Raw genomic sequence first — 21,359 nt, 5'->3', positions numbered from 1 at the left:
AATTACATCTTCTGCACTTGCCGGTTTATCTCTGTCAAGCACAGTAAACATCTCACTGCTTCATTTGCCCTGTCAACCACGGCTTTGAAGGAACTGGAGCTCTCATGCAGTTGAGATTTTACGTCTGCAGTATAATTTCCCAGGCAGGTTTTTTTTTTTTTTTTTTTTTTTTTCCTTTTAATTTTCATATTCGTGGCTCATTTACAATCAAATGTCTTCCACTCCATAAAGCTTAGATATTTAGCCTTTGAGATGGTGCACTCTCTGCCATCTGTCAGCTTAGACGCTGGACTCCGTGTTCTTGATGCTCCCAGGCTCCTGTAGATCCGGTTTGTCCTCGGCATTCCTAGGGGACTGTCACAGTCCTTATCACCCTGGCTGAGTGCACTCTCAAAACGCAGTCCCAACATATTCCAGTTCCCTTTCCTGAAGGGTTTCTGAGTTGATATTATTTGATGACTTTTGTTTCACCCGTTGGACAAAAGTAAGGTTTGCTCCTCCAAAGTCTTGCATGTCCTGATCAAAATAAGTCTTGGACTTCCCGTCCCTTCCACTGCACTGGACTTGACACCCAGGGAGAAGGAGAAAAAGGATGGAGTCACACTTCAAACACAAACCAACATACCCCCCCTTTTCTCTTTTTATTAAGAGGGTCTTGACTCAACTGAGGCCACATACCAATCAGGTGCTTTTACGCTAGAGACTGCATGTCACTACTTGAATTTGTCCTGTGAAGAGATAGGACAAAATTGGTGGTGCAAGTGGCCCTCAGGCCCCCTGGGGAAGTTCTGTGAGTGGTCGTGACTTCTCCTGTACTCCTGACAGAATTGTACTGTCATTTTATTTTATGTATTTATTTTTTTAAATATATTTTATTGATTTTTTTTTACAGAGAGGAAGGGAGAGAGATAGAGAGCTAGAAACATCAATGAGAGAGAAACATCGACCAGCCGCCTCTTGCACACCCCCTACCGGGGATGTGCCCGCAACCAATGTACATGCCCCTGACCGGAATCAAACCTGGGATCCTTCAGTCCACAGACTGACGCTCTATCCACTGAGCCAAACCGGTTTTGGCTGTACTGTCATTTTAAGCAAGCACTTCCTCTTTGCAGATTAGTCAGGCTCTAGTTGCCTTTTTCACAAGGCCCACTATATTAGGGTGCTGAGGGAGGAGCCTCAGAAGTGGATTCAAATAAATGAGGCCACCTAGGCTGCTTTCCTGCAATTTATGAATTAGCAAAAGCTCGCATAGGAATGCATGTCTTTATAGGTTTAATGGTTAAGAAGCAAATGGGGTTTTCATTGTTTGCTTCTTGTGGTAGTTTATAGTGGGGCTACTGGATTCATATTGCTTTCTTCAAATTATCACCTAGTGTCAGATGGGGCCTCCTGAAAGCCTCATCCCCCAGGTAAACATGGGTTAAGAGGATGCATTTAAGTACTGCTCAGGGGAAGGACTAAGCAGCTATCCTTTTAGGCAGTGGTTCTCAACCTTTCTAATGCCGCGGCCCTTTAATTCAGTTCCTCATGTTGTGGTGACCCTCAACCACAAAATTTATTTTTGTTGCTACTTCATAACTGTAGTTTTGCTACTGTTAATGAATCATAATGTAAATAACTGTGTTTTCCGATGGTCTTAGGCCAGTGGTTGGCAAACTCATTAGTCAAGAGAGCCAAATATCAACAGTACAACGATTGAAATTTCTTTTGAGAGCCACATTTTTTAAACTTAAACTTCTTCTAATGCCATTCTTCAAAATAGACTCACCCAGGCCATGGTATTTTGTGAAAGAGCCACACTCAAGGGACCAAAGAGCCACATGTGGCTCGCGAGCCACAGTTTGCCAACCATGGTCTTAGGCTCTATAGCAGTGGTACTCAGTGATTTATTGCTTCTGTGATATCAATCTGGCGACACTTGCAGGGTCACCAAAGACCATGTATTAAAGGGTCGCAGCATTAGAAAGGTTGGGAATCACTGCTTTAAGGTCTATTAGTCTTTTTTGTTGTTGTTGGATGAACTCAATGGTGGTGGGTGGGGAAAGGGTTTCTCATTAATCCTTCTCCTATGAAAAACCATCCTTCCTTAGCAGAAGTAATTTGGTTTCGTTTTAGATTGAAGGAAAAAAAATGACTACCTGAGAGAGGTATACTCTGTTTTCCCTTTTAAAAAATTAAGAAAATTTAAAAATAAACAGTAAGAAAACTCTCCAATTAACCAAGATAAATAAGCAAAATGCATGCAAACCTGTTAACAGTGTTTTCAAAGATGTATTTGGAACTAGGAAAGCTTCCTTTGAAGAAGGGTTTCTGAATCAAACCTCAATGTCAGAGAAAAAACGCTGTTATGCATGGAGCAGGTAATGTAAATTGGAGCTGTCTCCACTCACACAGTCTGAAGGCAATTTCCCTCCACTTGCATGCAATCATGGGTGGGTCTTTGGAGTGTGGTTAATATTTCACGAGGTTACTTAGCAGATTGATATCAAGAGGCAATAAATCACTGTCTCACCAATAAGAGAAAACATTGCATTCATCTATTGCCAGTGACAGTTGTTTTTAAAGAGAAGTCAGTTTGAGAAGACACCTATTTCAAGTTTACTTAAGGAATCGGAATATACTTAAAATGTAATATGTAAGTGTGTACTGATGGTGGAGGAGGGGTTCTACACTGGTGAGAATGGGGGTTCTCTCTTAACTATGCTGAGGGGGTCCCCCATGGTGGTCGTCCACTTACACTAGTTGGATTTCCATCTATCTTTGTTAACACTTCTTTTTTGAGACTTTAAGAATTAATTATTCTATTAACATTAATAGAGAGAACACATTTCTTTACGTGTCATTGATATCTCTAAACATTGACAAACAAATCTTTAGACTCCACCATTTCCTGGAAACCCACCCCTGATCTAACAGCCGGGGAAACTTCCTCTAGATCATTGGTTCTCAACCTTTCTAATGTTGCAACCCTTTAATTCAGTTCCTCATGTTGAGGTGGCCCCCAACCATAAAATTATTTTCGTTGCTACTTCATAACTGTAATTTTGCTACTGTTAATGGATGTAATATAAATACATGTGTTTTCTGATGGTCTTATGCTCTACAACAGTGGTTCTCAACCTGTGGGTCGCTAGCAGGGTTGACTAAGACCATTGGAAAACACAGATATTTACATTATGATTCATTAACAGTGGCAAAATTACAGTTATGAAGTAGCAACAAAAATAATTGTATGGTTGGGGGTCACCACAACATAAGGAACTGTATTAAAGGGTTGAGGCATTAGAAAGGTTGAGAACCACTGCTTTAGACACTCCTGCTGCTTTTACACTCCTGGCATTTTGTATGGGGTGTGCGCTCACTCATCTCCGGCAGCTATCAGATGTTTAAGAGAAAGAGGTTAAGAGGGACAGAGTCACAATTCCTTGAGAGTGGTCCTGATGGCTTAAAGAACCAAATAGTGTCCTGTGTCAAGCTCATCGCTGGGGCTATCATCACAGTAACTATAGTCATCTGAGAAGCAAAGTCTTGTCTAAAGCTGAGGTGGGCTGTGGCAAAGACACCACTGTTCTTCCCCTGTGACCTTGGACCATAGGTTTCTACACCGCCATGCAAAGCGCCCCACTTAGGTGGATTTTTTGCTTACGTTGCCCCTTGCCACTGTCACATAGACAGAGGCAATGCCTGCACTTCTGAGGTGGAAGAAAGTTAAGCTTTGTCTCATGCCAACCTGGGCTACTACTCCATTTGTGAACATGGCCTTCGTTAAACTTAAAAGGAGGAAAACCCATTGGTAACATCCCTAAAATTATCTTTGAAAGTCCGATGAGCAGGTCCACATCAGCGCTGCATCTTTTGCTCAAGTTTCTCAGTGAAGAACTCAGTCAGGTGCCTTTTTGCTTGTGAAGTGAGAAAGCACAACCTTGTTTGAATGACGAGATTTCAGTGACCTGGCTGGGAAGCCTTGGGAAGCCTTAAGAAGCCTTCAGCCAGCTGGGTTTCATTTCAGAACGTCAGCCTATCTGACTCAGACAGTCATCAGCGTCTTTTATTGTTGTTGAGTTGTTTGACTCTTCGCCATTCATTCCTTGGTTGGCTGTGCCAAAACCCGTGATAAAGTTTCCCAAGGGCTTTACTCTAAAACTGTGAGCAGTGGAATTGTAAGACCATCTGAGTTTCTTAGTCAATGGGTCAACTGTAGCAAAAATAGATTGGGGGATAACCCCTCAAATAATTTCTCTTTAAGTTTTCATATCAGCCTATTTTCCTAAGATATCTCCATTCGAAATCTGGAGGACATTTTTTTTTTCCTGTTTCACTTGATATATTTAACTTGCCTAAAATATAGCTCCTTACTTCTTTCTCCACCAAAACACACATCCTCTTACATTTGCTGCCAAAGTTGGCCTTGTGGTACAGATGATATCTTGTACCTTCCAAAAATACGTAAAATATGTAATATTTTGTTTGTTAGAGGTTCTATCAGAGCATGATGGTCATTGTAAATTAAAAATGAGCTCTCCAAGTCAGGCAAATGAAATAGCACTTATTTTTGAGTCAGGCTGAAGACAAATTAGTTTAAAGAAGATACTCATTGTTTGTTGTCATTTTGCTTTCTCTCTCCCCCTGACCCCCACCCCTGCACATGTCATTTATTCAATGCTGAGAGCACATATATCAACGTACCAAGAAGGGGATGACGCTGAAATGTGGAGTTGAGAAGTTCAAAAGGGAGAAAGGAGGAAATAAATGACACCGCTTTATATAGAAGAATTCAAAACTGAATAGTTGAATTATATTCAACTTTCTCCCCTGGTTAAAGATTCTAGCTGCCACCTCTAGTTATTGAATGTTCTATTTATTGAGTGCTTTTTGTGTGCAGCACACTGTGAAATAGGTAGTGTTGGTACTGATTTTTCTGGTGCTAAAAGCTATTGAGTACCAGAAAAAAAAATGTTTAACTTTTGACAGCTAATGCCTCTGACACATACACTGTTTAACTGAAAACACCATGGCTGATAGATGAGTGTCTGCAAATCCGGTGCCCTGGCATCGTTCTTTCCAAACCCGTTGGTATTATTCCAAGATGCTGACTTTCTGGCAAAAGTAGCCTACTGATTGGGCTGACTCCATGGAGTCTCTTACATGCTGACTGTACAGTCGTAAATGGGAAAATGCTAAGAGAGGAAACTGGCCATTCTATCCAAAGAGACAGGTGAGGTAATCAGCTGAACACTGGTCATTCTGTTTTGATTTTGCACTAACTTAAAAAAAAAAAATCACACTGTCTTTATCTCAGAACCATTTGAAATAGTCCGAAAGGAAGTGTTGAATCCACTGAATCAGAATTTGGCCTGGGATTTTTCTATGTTGGTGCACTTCCTCAAATCCTTCACTAGATGGTGTTCCAAATCAATCCATAGTCTCTGCGCCATTGCTTTGGTCCAGGAAGAAGAGGGAAAACACAAATCCATCCCTCTGTGACTGCCCTAACTCCCTTTCTTCGGCTTCAAAAATGACTGGACCTTTCACCATCCAATGAGTGACCAGGTGACCATATTGTTACACTGTTTATGCAAGCCACACTTGTCAATATTTTTGGAGTGGTTTTGACAGAAAGCCTTTTTGCGTGATTGACAGGAAGCTTTGCCAGACCCATCATTAGTGCACTAGCTGGTGCTGTGAATCAGGAACAAATTCATTTTGACTTCCTGGTGAAGACAGACCATTCAAACCATAGGTCACAATTCTGACAGAAACTGAAATCCAGGTTCAGTGAGTGGAGTGGACAGATGGGTAATGACTAGAAAATATTCCAGAATATGATAGGCCAGCAGAAATGTATGAACCCTGTGCCCCCATATGCAAATCTTTGTTCCTCATCTTCTTAGATATGGCCATGTCTAGAGTCTTCATTACAAAGGAAATGATAAATGAATGTTGTTTTAAAATACTGAAAAGTGTACTTGATTCAGAAAATATATTGGAGACTCTCTTTAAAAAGAAACTAGATTTGAGGATTCTGTAAAACAGTCCAATGAAATGTATGAATAGATATAAATGTATCCTTTACCAGAACTATTAAGTGTGTTTGGTTTCAGACTCTACTTAATTTTAGTCTTCTTACTTCCTCCTCCCCTTCCTGCTGGATTATTCAGATAGCTAAACATACCTTCATTTTGACAGCTCTATCTACAGTTAATTCATTATTGTCAGTAGCCAAGGAGACTGAATTTTTTTCATAACATGTCTGAGGTAGCTTCAGGTGGGAAGAAAACTTTTAGACAACCTGATGAGTTGGGTGCTAAAATCCCTGGGAGGGAACACTGGCCTGGTTCCACGTGTGATCAGTTGGCTGTCAACATCCACATCACCAAGCCTGATTCAAACTGATGACTACTTACTTCACGTGCAAGGCAATCATCCGGCGTGGGCCATGATGATAAAAATCATGTAAGGGGCAAAGCGGAAAACGCAGGTACCTGAAAAGTGCCATGTTGCCCTAGCCGGTTTGGCTCAGTGGATAGAGCGCCAGCCTGTGAACTGAAAGGTCCCAGGTTTGATTCCGGTCAAGGGCACATGCCCAGGTTGTGGGCTCGATCCCCTGTAGGGGACTTGCAGAACGCAGCCGATCCATAATTCTCTCTCATCATGAATGTTTCTATCTCTCTTTCCCTCTTTCTTCCTCTCTGAAATCAATAAAAAAAATATATACATAGATATTTTTAAAAAGTGCCATATTGTGGAGCCATCCCCATACAATTGCTGTAATTTCATAAGATACCCAAAGGGGCCTGTGAGGATGAAGAATGGCCTAAGTAACACCCTTTCACTGGGGGCTCTTTTCAGTACCCAAGTAACCTCCTGCCCTTTATTTTATTTATTTATTTATTTTATTTTTTTAAGCTCTAATGCTTTTTCCCCCCATTTTTAAATTTTTTTTTAATTGATTATGGCCCTTTAATGCTGGAACTCACACTGTTTCACATTCACTCCGCTGCACTGCTGGCCCTCAGGAACACCAAAACACAACACTAAATTCAGAGAAAGTGATTTTTGTATAGGTGATAGATCTGACTTTCTCCCCCACCCCCACAACTATTTCAATGGCAATTTTATTAACAATTATGTATTTTAATGACAATTTCTTTCTTGCATCCCAAAATTATACCTCATTTTGATTTGTTGGTATCCTGAGTATGAAAAGCCAGACGACCCAGGGTTAGGTACTGTTCTCAGCTGAGAAAAAGGAACAAAATAGAAAGGGAAAACTTCTCTTCAGAAATGTCAGCCCATCTGTCACCGTATTCCCAGTGAGATACGCCCTGGTGCTATTTTGCATGCCTCCATGAAAATACCAGCGGTGATGACTGATCTCTCATGGTCTTCATATTTCTTTAATAAGGAGACTCCCATACTTGGCTTGTATCATAATCATGAGGAAACTTTGGTAAATATTGTTATTTCCACGCCCTTAGGCAATGGATGTATACTAAGTCTGCAATGACTGGTGTCCTAAAATCTGTAATTTTAACAAACATCTCCAGATGATTCCAGAGCATGTTGTCCACATTCCAGAAACACTACACAGCGTGATTCAAGGCCTGGTGACAATACTACTGTCTCCACCCACCACTAGAACTGTTAACATTAATTAGGATGAACTCATTTCTCTGTTCTATCCTCCCTCCCTCACATGTTTATTCAAGCGTACAGCCATCTATCCCTTCAGAGCAATCTCACTTGCCTTAAAATTCTCCCCTACTCTGATAAGGTAGAGGTCTCCTTAAGCATATACCCAAATTTTATAGAAGAGTATTTCTACATTTCTTATACCATTTGAGCTATGCCAAAATAATGACCAATATCTCTGTCTCTCTCCCCCTATCCTCCTACTCTCTCTAAACATCAATGGAAAAAATACCCTCGGTGAGGATTTAAAAAACAGAAAGTAAAATCTCAGAGTTATCACTTTGTGTAGGTGCTTCACAACCCCTCTTTCCTTCCAACTGGCTCATCATTCTGTGTGCGGTTTGGGCAACCCAGCCTGGCCGCACCTTCCACACACGTGTTTCTGCTTTTTTTTTTTTTAAATATATTTTATTGATTTTTTTACAGAGAGGAAGGGAGAGGGAAAGAAAGTAAGAAACATCCATGAGAGAGAAACATCAATCAGCTGCCTCCTGCATGCCTTCCTACTGGGGATGTGCCCGCAACCAAGGTCCATGCCCTTGACTGGAATCGAACCTGGGACCTTTCAGTCCATAGGCCGACGTTCTATCCACTGAGCCAAACCAGTTAGGGTAAGTGTTTCTGCTTTTGTTGGGAGGGTGAGAGCCTATGACCTGACAATCAATGGTGAGGTGAGAACAGGTCCCGTCAACAACTTTGATTTACGCACTGTTCAGAGGCTCTTCATTTATTCCAGATGGCTGTCCCTCTATTCGTGGGGATTCTGAAATGGAAAGTAAAAAATCACCTAAAAGGCTGCCTTGTGATGATACAGGTTTCAATTTCCTTTTTAAAGAAAGCGAGCCCTTTTGTGAGCCCGAAGATGAAAGTTGTCTGGTAAATGCAGATAGTTCTGAGTGTTCTGCCTGGAGGTCAGTGGAGCCGAACAAGATATTAAAGATATTTCCCCAAACTGGGTCACAACTGTGTTAGAGGATGAGAGGATTATCCCCCGAAGCCACACAATAATCCACTCGCACAGGTTGGAAAACTTAATTTAAGTAGCAATTTTGGACGTGCAAAAACTGTCTGAGGGAATGGATTAGTCAGCCAGCGTAGCGCATAGTGTGTTGCATGGATTCCATGTTAGTGTTCCATTCAGCACCACTTCATTGTTTCAAAGGCTAAGCAAATGCAAGTCTTAAAGACCAATGTCATCACTTTCTGTCAACCTCTGAACAAGAAAGTAAGGAAAATAATCCAAAAATTATGGAGCAAGAGAGCAAATAACACACAATTTAAAAGAAAAAGTACATGTCGAAGGACCTTTCAAATAAATGATAAGGCTTAGAGTCATCTCTTGGTTTTGTTTGCTTATGTGATGTATAAAATGAATATATATATTAAACATGAAAAGCCTTCTCCTAAAACTCAGGAACAAATTAGTTACATCTGCTGAGTTCCTATTGTTCAGAGAGTGCCAGGCAGTGCGACCATCAGGAAGAAACATTGGCTTTAAATATTTAAAAGAAGGCCCAAATGCATCCATTTTAGTGTGCGATTGTGTATCTATCAATATAAACCCAAGGACAGCAAATAAAAACTTTTAATGATTTGCTATCGTACATGTACAAAGTTGAATATCTTAAAAAGTTTTTTTTTTCTTGCACAAAAGAGTGAGAAATGAGGAACTAGAAACTTGAAATTTATATCAGAAGGCAGCTTTTTAGTCAGAGTAATTTCATCACCACAATAGCAAAAAATACATTAAATAACCAACAATTCACTTAAATGAAGCATAGTAGCAACAGAAGAAAAACATAAAATTTTATGGCCACAAGAAAACCCCAGTGTTGCCATAACAATTTCTGTTTTGCAAATTAGTGCAAATGTGGCAGCTTCAAACAGCCATTGTTTTTCGCTCTGGGATTGTGTGGGATAGAACTCAGACAGCACCGGGGAGGAACATGGCTGGGTGGCTGGAACCTCATCTGGGAAGACCAAACTGGCTGAAGGTGATTCAGCAGCCTGGGTTGAAAGTCTTTCAGATGCTCCTTCACTCCGATGGATGCTGGTTGATGCTGGCCCTTGGCTGGGACCTCGTTTGAGATGATCAACGAGAACACCCACCTGGGGCCTCTCCAGGTGCCAGGGATTCATCAGAGCAGGTGGGCTCAGAACTGGTGGACTTCAAAAAGCGAGTCCTGAAAACCAGCTGCACACTACTCCCCTGCTCCACCCTCCTGACCTCCCTTGGAGCCATAGAGTGGCCACTACGTCCAAATGCTAGCTGACCTTCCACACATCCTCTCCAACCCAGGAGCTCTCTCTGAGGGGAGTGCCAAGGAAGCTGCAGCTGTGTTTTTTAAAAAACACCTGATTTAGAAATTGAAAAAACATGATAACTTGGAGATGAGAAGATTAATTTCCCCTAATGAATACAGGCTTAATAGAATTCTAATCATATCAACAGGGTTTGTTTTTTTTGTTTTTTTTTTTAAACTTGTCAAAGTGTTTCCAGATACCATCTAAGAGAATAAGTGGGGACCCATAGGTGAGAACATTTTTGAAAAGGATGGCTATTAACAAAGGCATTCCCCCCTCAAGCACTGTAGTATTTTATAGACCAGAATAAACACAGCTCAGGTTACTCTCAGAGTAGACCTGTCAATCTTACAGAATAGAAAGCCAAGGCCCAAGTAGCCATAGGGATCCTATCTGTTCCAATACATGCTGGGGGGGGGGGGGGGGGGAGGGCGGGGAAAGAGGAGATAGAGAGAGACAGGCTTCTTCCATCAAAGGTGTTGAGACTACTGGTTTAATGTGGTAGTTTAGGGAGGGTAGCTCTAATTTATTCAAGATACAAATGGAATGTCCAAATGGATTAAAGGTTTTAAGTGTCAAATCAAATCAGAAAAAAAAACACACACACAAATATTTATTTAATCTTGGTGTAGATAAGGTTTTTCTAAGTATAACACCAATATTGGGGAAAAATGTATATAATTGGTAGGTCTAATTATATAAATATTAAAACTGTACATGAAATAACTATAGACACAAAATTAAAAGCAGATATATAACATATATAATTCACTTGGTTAATTTGCTCGATATGTGCAAGCCTAAAAGCTATTGCTTAATATTTACAGCATTCATTGTAAAAAAAACAAAAAAACAAAAAACAAAAACAAAACACATACACACAAAAAACTCTTTACAACAATTTATACCGATTTCAGTGAGGAACACCTGACAGCATTTTCTCAGTATTTTTATGACTAATACAGGAATGATCATTATTTTTAAATATCCTCATGGTTCCTCTCTGTGATTCAGTTAAAAAAAAAAATAAGTAAGGCAAGCTACATGAAACACATGACTTTAAAAGCCCAGGTTTTGCTTCTGAGGTTGAAACACAAGGCATTTTGGGACACGCTCAAGCTGAATAAAATGTAGTGAAATAATATAAAAACTACTATGAGTAGGGATTTAAAGGAAAGCCAGGGGTAGAGGTAGGTGTAGGTCCTATGTATGCAACTAACGTTGGGTGGACAATGAGAATCTGTACTCAACCCCAAAAAGGTTTAAAAAAATCCTTTGAACTTCAGTTTACTCCTGAAGCATATAATCAGTGCAAGAAAACTATAAATGAGACAAGGATGCGATGGACGGACGGGTGCATGTAGGCGGTGCCAGGAGGGTAGGTTTAGGCTGGTGGGCATCTCCCTGGGAACAGAATTCAGATGCCTTGGTGAGCTGTGCAGGGCAAGCTATCTGTCAGAACAGAGCCTACACCATGAATCACTTCCCTTTTCACTCCCTGCCTAGTCACGCCTCAGAAACTACTATAAACACCAATATTCCACTACTCAGGAAGTTAAGACTCCAAGCCTAATGGGCAGGTTTGGCCCTTTAAAAATATTGCTGTGCCAACCCCAGGACCACTTCCCACACCTGTGCCTGAGTAACTATGGGGGTTTTGCATATATGCCCCACACAGCCTCCGTGGCTGTTAGAGGCTTGTTGCTATGGAATGAGTCCAAAGACAGACTACAGCTGCTAATTGCCCATTGCCAAAAATCGAAAGGGAATAGGATTCTCTGGGAAAGTTACTCTGAGAAAACTGTGGGAAAAGGAATCAGAATTTTCACCCTCTTGAGAATGTTCATGTCACTGAGTGTGGATGAGGTGTAGTGTAGCATCTGTGAGGCTGAAAACTCGGGAATCTGATCCAGATTGGAGTCAGCAGTAGTGCTGGGACCACCGTGAGGGCCTCCAACCTGTGTCCCTGCTAAACTGGCCAGATGCAGCAGTTAGAAACATTGGCCCACTGCCCAGAGGTCCTAGGGAGAAATCTGAGATTGTCCCATTTCCTCCTCTCAGACTGAGGGATACTCTCTGAATAGGTTAAGAATCTGGGAGGAATCATTTCACAATGTATGCGCCTGTTGGAGCTTCACATTGTACACTGTATATGTATATGATTTTTATTCGTCAATCATACCTCAGGAAAGGTGGGGAAAAAGAAAAAAAAAAGAACAAAAAGAATTGAAGGAAAACAACGAGACAGTATATTGTCTCTGAAGATAGCATTCACGTTGCTCACCCATCAGCTTAGTTATCTGCTCCAAACCAAAGCAAGAGTAATAACTCTCCAGGAGTGCCCAGACACAGTGTAGGAGGAATCCCCTGACCCGGGGCTCCCGATCAGTGTTTTCCCACAGTAGCATGATGGCATTTTGGGGCAATGTAAGTCTTTCTTGGGCAGGCTTCGTGTGAGCACTATGAAACATTGGTAACTTTGACCTTCAGACATACATGCAAAGAGCACCCTGAAGTCCTTGCAACAATGCAAACATGCTGAGACTCCTTTCCATGTGCCTCCTAGAGAACTGGTACGAACCATGGCAGAAAATTGCCAAATAACATGTCATTGTAAGGAACAGTCTAGGGATCTCCCAGCACAGGCTAAAACCTGGGAGTTGGCCCACAGTCGTTCCTGAGGAGCTACTAGCTCAGACGGCTGCTGTGGCACAACGGAGTATTGGGTGTTTGCTTTATAGAGTGTGCATAGCGTTGACTGTGTCCCTCCTTCAGCTACAGCTTTCGAGTCAGTTTGGTTTATTGTTATGACTGTTCATTTCTGCTGCCTTGAATATACGGCTGACATTAGGGTGATTGGAATTGCTGTCATCGTCATTTCTGTGTTGTAAACACCAAATGGGAGGCTGTGTTCTTGGGTCTTGCTGAGATCTGAAACTTTGCTTTTGTGGCTTTGCTCCTCTGTGTTGGAAAGGGTAGAAAACAGGGCAGTTTTGAAGGACTCGGGTTGAAGGACTTTTCTTTTTGTGTGCGTCTGACTTTGCAATATCTTTTAGAGGACAATAAGGCTAAAAATCTATATTTGAGAAAAGGTCCATCTAGTCCAAGTGCAGCCTATTTCTCCATGTTTTGCCAAGCTGAAATGAACTCTTAGTTGCATATGATTTCATGGGCTATAGGACACCAATTTTACATAATTTAAGCTTGGGAGACTTATACCAATGCAGCTCACTTCTAAATTATAGGGAACAGATATCAGGGGGAATGCTTGAAGGTTGTGCAGAGAAATAAGAAAAGAATTTGACAGGTAAGGAATAGGAAATATATTGAAAGAGGCAAATGGATTCTTTAAACAATCAAAACAAAGATTTTTCTTGTTTCCTGAGCCATGGGTAAATGTTTTTGAACACTTTATCAGGTCTTATGATTAGTAGAAAAGTTGACTGGTAAATTCTTTGAAGGTCACTGATTTATTTTACTATGGAATTGACATAAGCAGTTTGAGGAGGAGAGATTCCCAATCTCTATCTCCATCCTCTCTTGAAATTGTTTTTCCTGTCTAAAACACCTCCCGCCTTCCATCACCTCTCCCAGAGTCCTAGTTAAGAGGCTGTCATTCTCCCTGTTCCCAAACTTGCATCATGATAACAAAAACTTGAGGTGCCTGGTAAATATATAGACCACCAAGCCTATCTCATTGAGATTCAAATCCAGTAGCTCTGGATTGGGGCCTGAATCCAGGTGATTTATACCTTCAGGCACATTTGGGAAACAATATTGCACTTCAGTGTTCCTTTGATAAAAATGTAAGTGACAGGTCAGCACAATGAGACTGTTCCATTTTGGACACAAGCTCATGAATATGGGGACAAATGACCTTTTCACTATATGACTTTTCATGTATCCAACAAAGTAAATTTTAACTTATAAAATTTTTCTAGATTCTGAAAAATACTTGCACTTACTTACAAAATATTTTACACAACATATAGAAATTTCTAGAACATAATGGAAATATCCATGCACACAATCTATTAATTTTAAAGAGAAGGCTTTTCCCTTAGCACCCCCCACCCCCACCACCACCACCACCACCATTTCCCAGTTCCTCTCCTCCAACCAAACTACCAAGATGATTGACAACTGTCTTAATTTTTAAAGGAAAAAAAATGTACTATGTCAATGTTGGAAAGAATTTGGAATTAAATCGAGGATTTAATAGAGTTACTATTTAGAAGCTTTTATAACAATAGCATAATTAGTTGAATTTAAAAGTCAAAGAACAGCCCAGCCTGTTTGGCTCAGTGGTGGAGAGTCATCCCATGAACCAGGAGGTCACAGTTCAATTCCCAGTCAGGACACCTACCTGGGTTATGGGCTTGATCCCCAGTAGGTGGTGTGTAGGAGGCAGCCAATCTATGATTCTCTCTCATCATTGATGTTTCTGTGTTTCCCTCTCCCTTTCCCTTCCTTTCTCTCTGAAATCAATAAAAACATTTAAAAAAAATAAAAAAGAAGATCAAAACTGGGCTTTATTTTTCTTTAGTAATTCAGTTTTATTTCGTAATTTACTTTTATGGTATTTCACAAAAGTATGTATGGAATGCATTGGAAAAAACAACTACTTCCTCATGGATAGTTTTAGAAATATATATTGCTGCTAACATTAAATATGTAGCACATTTTTTTTCAAAAGAAATGTCTTTTTATGGATATTGCAATTTTATTTTGATAAAGAGGCAATTATGGTGCCTGGTCAGTTACTTGTTATTAAATGACTATACTTGGTTAGAATGAGAGCATTGCTTTATTTTTTTTCCCCCGTGGATTCAAACAACTTTTAAATATCAAATGCTATTTCGTGCTGCAGGGTGTGACAACAAAATTCTGTTTAAGTGACTAAATCATTGCTGGAACATTATTGACGGGGTGGGGAAGGGGACAGCAATCCTACAGAAACGTGTTGATTAGGTTCCTGTGCAACCAGATAGAAATGTCAGGATCCTCCTCCACTTAAGATGTGGGGACCAGCGCACTGAGGCATGAGAGAAGAACTTGATTTACAATTCGAAGGAAAACCAGCAGTAAAATAATTGAGAGCCGGAAAGCAATCTCACTCCTGCCAAATTGCTTTCCTCCATGCATGTTCCATTAGGGACGCTCTTTGGATACTCACATTTAGTTTGTGCATATTTTCTCTCCCCTGTGAATGAATATTCCATCCTGGTGGATTAGGGCTGTTTCTCTGCTGTGATCAGCAAAAGAAGATATTCAAGTTACCCAGCCCTGGATTGTGCCTGGAGCTTTATACATGAGAGATGGTTGTTGATATATTTTTAAGGGTGAAGGCCCCAAACTGGCTGTTAATGACAATAGTCCCGTTCCCTACATTGCACAAGCATGGGTTCCTTTCAGATAAGCTTTAATTTGAGTTTACAGGAATCAGACATGTGAAGGCAGTTTGCAGATTGTAAGGAGTCGGTGCAATATTTGTTAACAAGAGCCACTGCTGCTACTACAATTATAACTTGTGACAGAGATTTAATGAATATCGACCTTGGTGCTGCTTGTGTTTTTCTTTCCCCATGAAGTATTCATGGACAAGGAAGGCCTTCCCCTCTTGCCTAGGAGTAATTTCCTCTAGGAATTTATCTGATATTCATGGATACACACATAAAATGTGTGTGGTGTTGTCAAACCTGCACTTAATTGGTTCCCTGGGCCACTTAGATATTGAGTCATTTATTTATAATTTGTGAAAGTCAGTGACAAAACTTGGCTGAGAAGTTTGGTTCTTTTGCCATTGTTTTTGCCCATGGAAGAATATCCTTATGCCTTACACAAGAGCAAGAATGTAAAGATAAAAAATACCTTTGTATTGAAATATTGAGGGGGCCATCTTTCCTTTAACCTTCCTTGCTCACATTAGAACATATTTTTGCTTACAAGAAATGCAATCCGAACAGGATTGTTTTTGAAGATTGCCTCACATGAGCCTCTGGCACATCAGCGAGCTGGAATCAAAATTCTAATGCTCTCCAAAGATGAGGTGTGAAATACCACTGGGGGGAAGGATAGAGGTATGGAAAGGTAGTCAGAAATAGACAATGCAAATTAGCTTTGAGCACATGCCTGTTTTAAATTTAAAATTGGCTATAAGTCAGGGCCAGTTATCCCCTAAGTAGCTAGAGGAGGATGGAGATGAATATGAAGGGAATTTTTATGCCCTTCCCCCCTAAAAAAAAAAAAAAATTCTACAGAACCACAATCTGTGTGCTCTAAGATTGATAGTCTCTGATTTTCCTGGCCAGACATTTATCCCTCCCTAGTGAGCCAGGGCTTCCCAATATTGAGCAGCACTGGCACTATTGTGCTTTTCTCCCCTATCTTCAGTTCACATCAAGAGGCTTTTTGTTCTTTAAATTAAAAATAAATGTGCCTTTGTCATTGGCCTCAGTCATACCACAGTTCTGCATTGCTCTGTGACCAAAAATAAGGATTTTAAGAGCCATGAATGACAAGTGATGGGTTAGATGTTTAAATCACATGGGGTTGTGCACACACATGAATGCACATACTATACATACTAGTACATACACTGGCCACTCAGTGTGTGTGTGTGTGTGTGTGTGTGTGTGTGTGTATTTTAGAGGCCAGGTGCATGAATTTGTGTATGGGTGGGGTCTGGCCAGTCTGGCCAGGGCAAGGGGACATGGGCTGTTGGCTGGCCTGCCTGCTGGTCGAATTCTTGGTCAAGGGGACAATTTGCATATTAGCCTTTTATTATATAGGATATACACTGAGTGGCCAGATTACTATGCGTTCAGCGATCATAATAATCTGGCCACTCGGTATATATACATACTAGTATGTGCACCACTCACATCCACATCCGCACCAGAAATCTCCTACCTAAGGTGATAGGGATTGGCCAGTTAAAACAAATTACCCTAGAAAAACATGCCATGTATACATCACCTCGACATTTTAACTTAAAACACATCTATCTATGTGCCTTTATTTCCCCACCTTTGATGGAAAAGTTGTCTCCGCCCCACCCCTTACTTCTCCATCAAATGAAGATTTCCAGATGCTTTCCAAAAGCAAGTGCGGCTTTCCCTGAGTAGATGTCTGATGGTTAGAGGGCCTCCACTGTTTTCATAACTACACCCTTGAGACATCACCTGTCGTGTCCAGCGCAGGTTTCTTTAAGTGGTGTGAGTCCACGGGCACCTGTGTAGCCATCTGTGTGCAGAACCAGCCTGGACTCTCAAGATTTTATGTTAAAGCTTTTACAGTTCTCCTACCACATCTGACTTTATCTAATCTTTCCAAAGGATTCAACTTGGTTTTTATCGCATTAATCTTTCATTTGCTTACATGTAATTTCACTAGATTTTATAATTCTAGTAACAGCTGAGACTTGCATTAAGAGCTTTGGAATAAAACCCAACTGATGCTTGGAGTGTTCAAAATCAAGAGTTGCTAACAGATATGCGTAGGCATCCCAGAGTTACCTACTAGCTTCAGCTTTCAGCATCTAATGAACATTTGTCACTAAATTTTGCAAAGAGATCGGAGGCGGTTTATCTAAGCCTGGTTTTTTAATCACTAAAAAGCTCGGAATAAAGTTTGTGACACATTCCCAGGCATTTATAGGACATGATGGCTCACATTTTCTTCCTTCCTTAACCTCTGACTTACCTTGTTTTACTTTTTTTCTTTTTCTTTTATGCTCACAGATTTTCTTTTCCTGTCCCATTAGACTAAGGGGGCCCCAATCTTTTGCTAGAATAGCAATGTGATTGTGCTTAATGGGTGTTTGTTTTTGCTTTGGTAGCCCATGTTCTGCAAGATTTATTTTCTAACGCTAGCCCATGAAGACTAGCGTACTTAGTTAAAATTATCTTTGAATATCACTTGAGAAAGCTCTATGGCTCAGTCCAACCCATCATATCTCCAGAGGTCGAAAGCCCTTCGTTTTTCCATCAGTTTTGGAATAGATCAAGATTATGTGGAGTGTCAAGTGAAGTAGTTTGGCATGTTCTCAGGGGGGTATCTGGAAAAATGTAGGTATATTTAAAACTAGAGAGGTGTGGGGTGATCACACAGAGGCTCGTGGGAACTGACATGTATGCCTGTCGGCCGAACTCCTTAGGAATTTTAAAGGACATTGTGCCTGGTATTATTTAAAAATGTATTCCTCCCTTATGGATTAGCTACGTCTCATCTTACTGAGAAAATTAAGACGGAAACTCATTATGTTTCCTTTCCACATATTCAATAGGACATGCCAAGAAACTTTTACAGCAGTAAAATAAGATGAAAATGGAAAACCTTTGCTTACATCTCCCAGCCAGTAAGAACATACTCTTAATGCTTTTAAGTCGGTGTTTCAAAAATTAATAACTTCGCTATTTCAAGTTTATAAGTTAGTTCTTGGGTGGTCACACTGCTGATGTGAAAATGGGCTCATTTTCTCATGTGTTCTTAAATTGGAATAATTTCTCCAAAGCTTAAACTTTTAGAGAAATGTGTGCATTTGAATTATCAGGGGCCGTTCCCAAGTTAGCTGGAAATCTTTAAAATATGGACATCCTAATTTATTAGTAATTCTATGCCTCTTAATAACAGACAGAGTGTTTACATTTCACCTATGTCCTATTAATAAGCCAATAACCTGTTAGTCTTCAAAATAGACCTACACATAATACCCATATTAGTGTTTTTCTTGGTAGACTATCAATGCAAGACTGTTATTTTGTGGTATTCCCCCCTCCCCCGCAAATCTATACTTCTTTATATTCTAGATGCCTGAACTGGAGTATTTTTTTTTAGTTCAGACAAATTTGGGAATGTAGCGTTTGACACTTTTGAGACCGTGACACCTGAGGATGCCTGATTTGGTTTTAATGAGGCAGCATTGCATATTTCAGAGTGGGTTTGGATGAGGCTGCCTGGATTTAAATCTTGGCTCTCGCTTTTACTGAACATGGGACCTCTGGCTATTTATGTAATCTGTGCGCCTCAATTTCCTCATCTATAAATGTACATATTAGTAGCAGTATCTCCCTCAGGGGGTTGTTAGGAAATCATATTAAATGAAATCATATATTTAAAGCACTGAATCAGTTCTCATGTGTTATAAATTCTCGATAGATTTTTATTTGTGTCGACCTTGCTGTGTATTGGGGAAAGGGATCCACGCCAGTAGGTGCTCAGTAAATATCAAATGACTGGTTAAAAGGAGTTGTGATGCCTTGCTGTTCTGGTCACTCACCTCCGCCCATCCTCTCTGTCCATGCAGGTGGCCCCAGCCATTAAGGAGAGGATGATGAAGAAGGGAAGCCTGATGCTGGGCTACCAGCCCCACCGGGGGAAGGTCAACTTCTTCCGCCAGGTGGTGATCAGCCCTCAAGTGAGCCGGGAGGACATGGACTTCCTCCTGGATGAGATAGACCTGCTGGGCAGAGACATGTAGCGGTGGCTTTTAGTCCCCCAGAGGCACAGGTCTGTCCTAGGGAGGGTTACAGATCCAGGATGTCTGGGGACAGACACATAAGCGATTACAGCCCTTCTGATGAGAAATAGGAAACACACCCATCCAGGCCCAGCAAAGCCAAAACGTTAAGCAAATAGTGTTCAGGACTCTAACCTAGGCACTACTGTTGCTGTAAAAGAGGTAGTGAAAAGTGGATTTTCTCAAGGATTGTCAGAGAATCGTAGAGAGTTTATTAAGTACCTTGTGGTGCCTGGAATCAAAGCTTTTGTTGCTCTTTGAAGAATGTGTAAGTCAATAGTTTAAAGCTGAGGTTCTCAAAGTGCAATCTTTAGACTAGCAGCATGAGTATCACCTGAGAACTTATTTAAAATGCAGATCCTTAGCCCCACCTCCTACCTGCTGAATCAGAAACTCTGGCGCCCAGTGGCACCCAGTCTTCTTTCTGGATTATAAGGAGTCTTTCCGGATTATTCTGAGACAAGGTAGGGCCTGAGAACCAGTGGTTTACTGAAACCTCGTAATGACTGAATAATTGCTCTGATGTTTTGCCAGCAAAGGAATATTGAATATTTCAGTGATCCCTGAGCCAGTCTTTGAGAATATAGCTGCGGCATTGGTAGCACAAATGTTTAGGTGCGTCAGAAGTATACCAGAGCTATTTTTGAAAGAGAAGCTATTTAAGATGTTTACTTTATAAAGATGTATCTTTTATGCAGGCTGAATGTTTATTCTCAAAAGTTGAAATTAACCATTACCTAAATTATTTAGAGAGAAAAATAAAAGACAAGCACTGTGTTGCATGGCCCTTTAAATCAAAGCAATAATCCTAATTCACTTCTGAAAATCATTGTATCATTAGTTTGGTTTAGAAGATGCTAGATATATGTGTCTCTAACTGTGTACCTCTTTTGGCTTGAGGGGCTCATTTCTTAGCTTGCTCTCTGCTTGTAGAGGAAATAACCAGAATGAAGTTTGCAATGATACATTCCCTTTCTCGGGCTTTGATATGTTAGTGTCGATTTCTAAATGGTTCATATTGGGCAAAGTACCTGGTAATTATAAACCTTTCAGTGCAAATACCTCCTCCATTTCCCCTGGGAGTAGGTGTTGGCAGTTCTGTCTCTTATACTGCCCCTAGATTTCTAGGAGAATCTTATTTAACTGAGAAATAAGCAAAATTCAGAGGTATGATTGCAGAGTTCAAGTAGGTAAAATTATGAATCTAACTAGAGCACCGATTTGGAAAGCAAATGATCGAAAAGCTAGACTTACCACATTAATTAACCTTTGGTACTCCATCATTAACTTGTGTCGTTTAAATTTTGAAGAGTGACAATCCGATATGTATGTACACTGCTTTTATTCCATTTGGGGGTGTGTGGTTTCTTTATATCTCCATTGGGCAAAAAATTAGTTGAGTTTCTGGTAATAGGTATTTGTGTGCGCATTGCATTTCTCACTGCCTTTTGTTTTAATATCTTTATAAAATGTTCCTGAAGCTGATGTTTGCAATAATCTGGGTTTCATGAAATAAAAAGTTACATTAGTACACACTTAGTGTTGTTTTCTTTTCCCATTATTTCCTTTTTATTAAACTGAACCAACACAGTTTAGAAGTGATTTGGGCTCCATTGGCATTTTAGCTAAACAATTGCATAGGTTGCAAGCTGTTTTTAGTTGTTAGCACCTTGGATTAAATGGCAGCAGCACCTGTAGCGAGTGTGGACTTGCCTCTTACTTAGACCTTCTTCGTCTCCTGGGCAAGGTGGGGAAACTCAGTAGCTTCAGCTGCACATTGTGTGAGAGATGCAAGTTCCTTGATCAATTCAAAAGCGGCTGCTACCCGGTAGTTTGGAAT

The 21,359-nt window shown here is 40.5% G+C and overlaps 1 protein-coding gene across 1 annotated transcript in view; it reads left to right on the top strand.

Moving 5' to 3' along the window:
• Nucleotides 1–21,048, top strand: part of GADL1 (glutamate decarboxylase like 1) — a 104,714-nt gene extending 83,666 nt beyond the window's left edge. The window contains exon 14 of the mRNA XM_084902491.1: nucleotides 19,307–21,048. Coding sequence (XP_084758617.1) covers nucleotides 19,307–19,480 — 174 coding nt within the window. The 3' untranslated portion in view covers nucleotides 19,481–21,048. The remainder of the gene's footprint in view (nucleotides 1–19,306) is intronic.
• Nucleotides 21,049–21,359: the final 311 nt, after the last annotated feature.

Source organism: Pipistrellus hanaki (genome assembly GCF_964339955.1).
Source record: "Pipistrellus hanaki genome assembly, chromosome: 13".
Classification (NCBI taxonomy): Eukaryota; Metazoa; Chordata; class Mammalia; order Chiroptera; family Vespertilionidae; genus Pipistrellus; species Pipistrellus hanaki.
The sequence above is the reverse complement of the archived record's forward strand: the minus strand, read 5'-3'. Positions and strand labels throughout refer to the sequence as shown.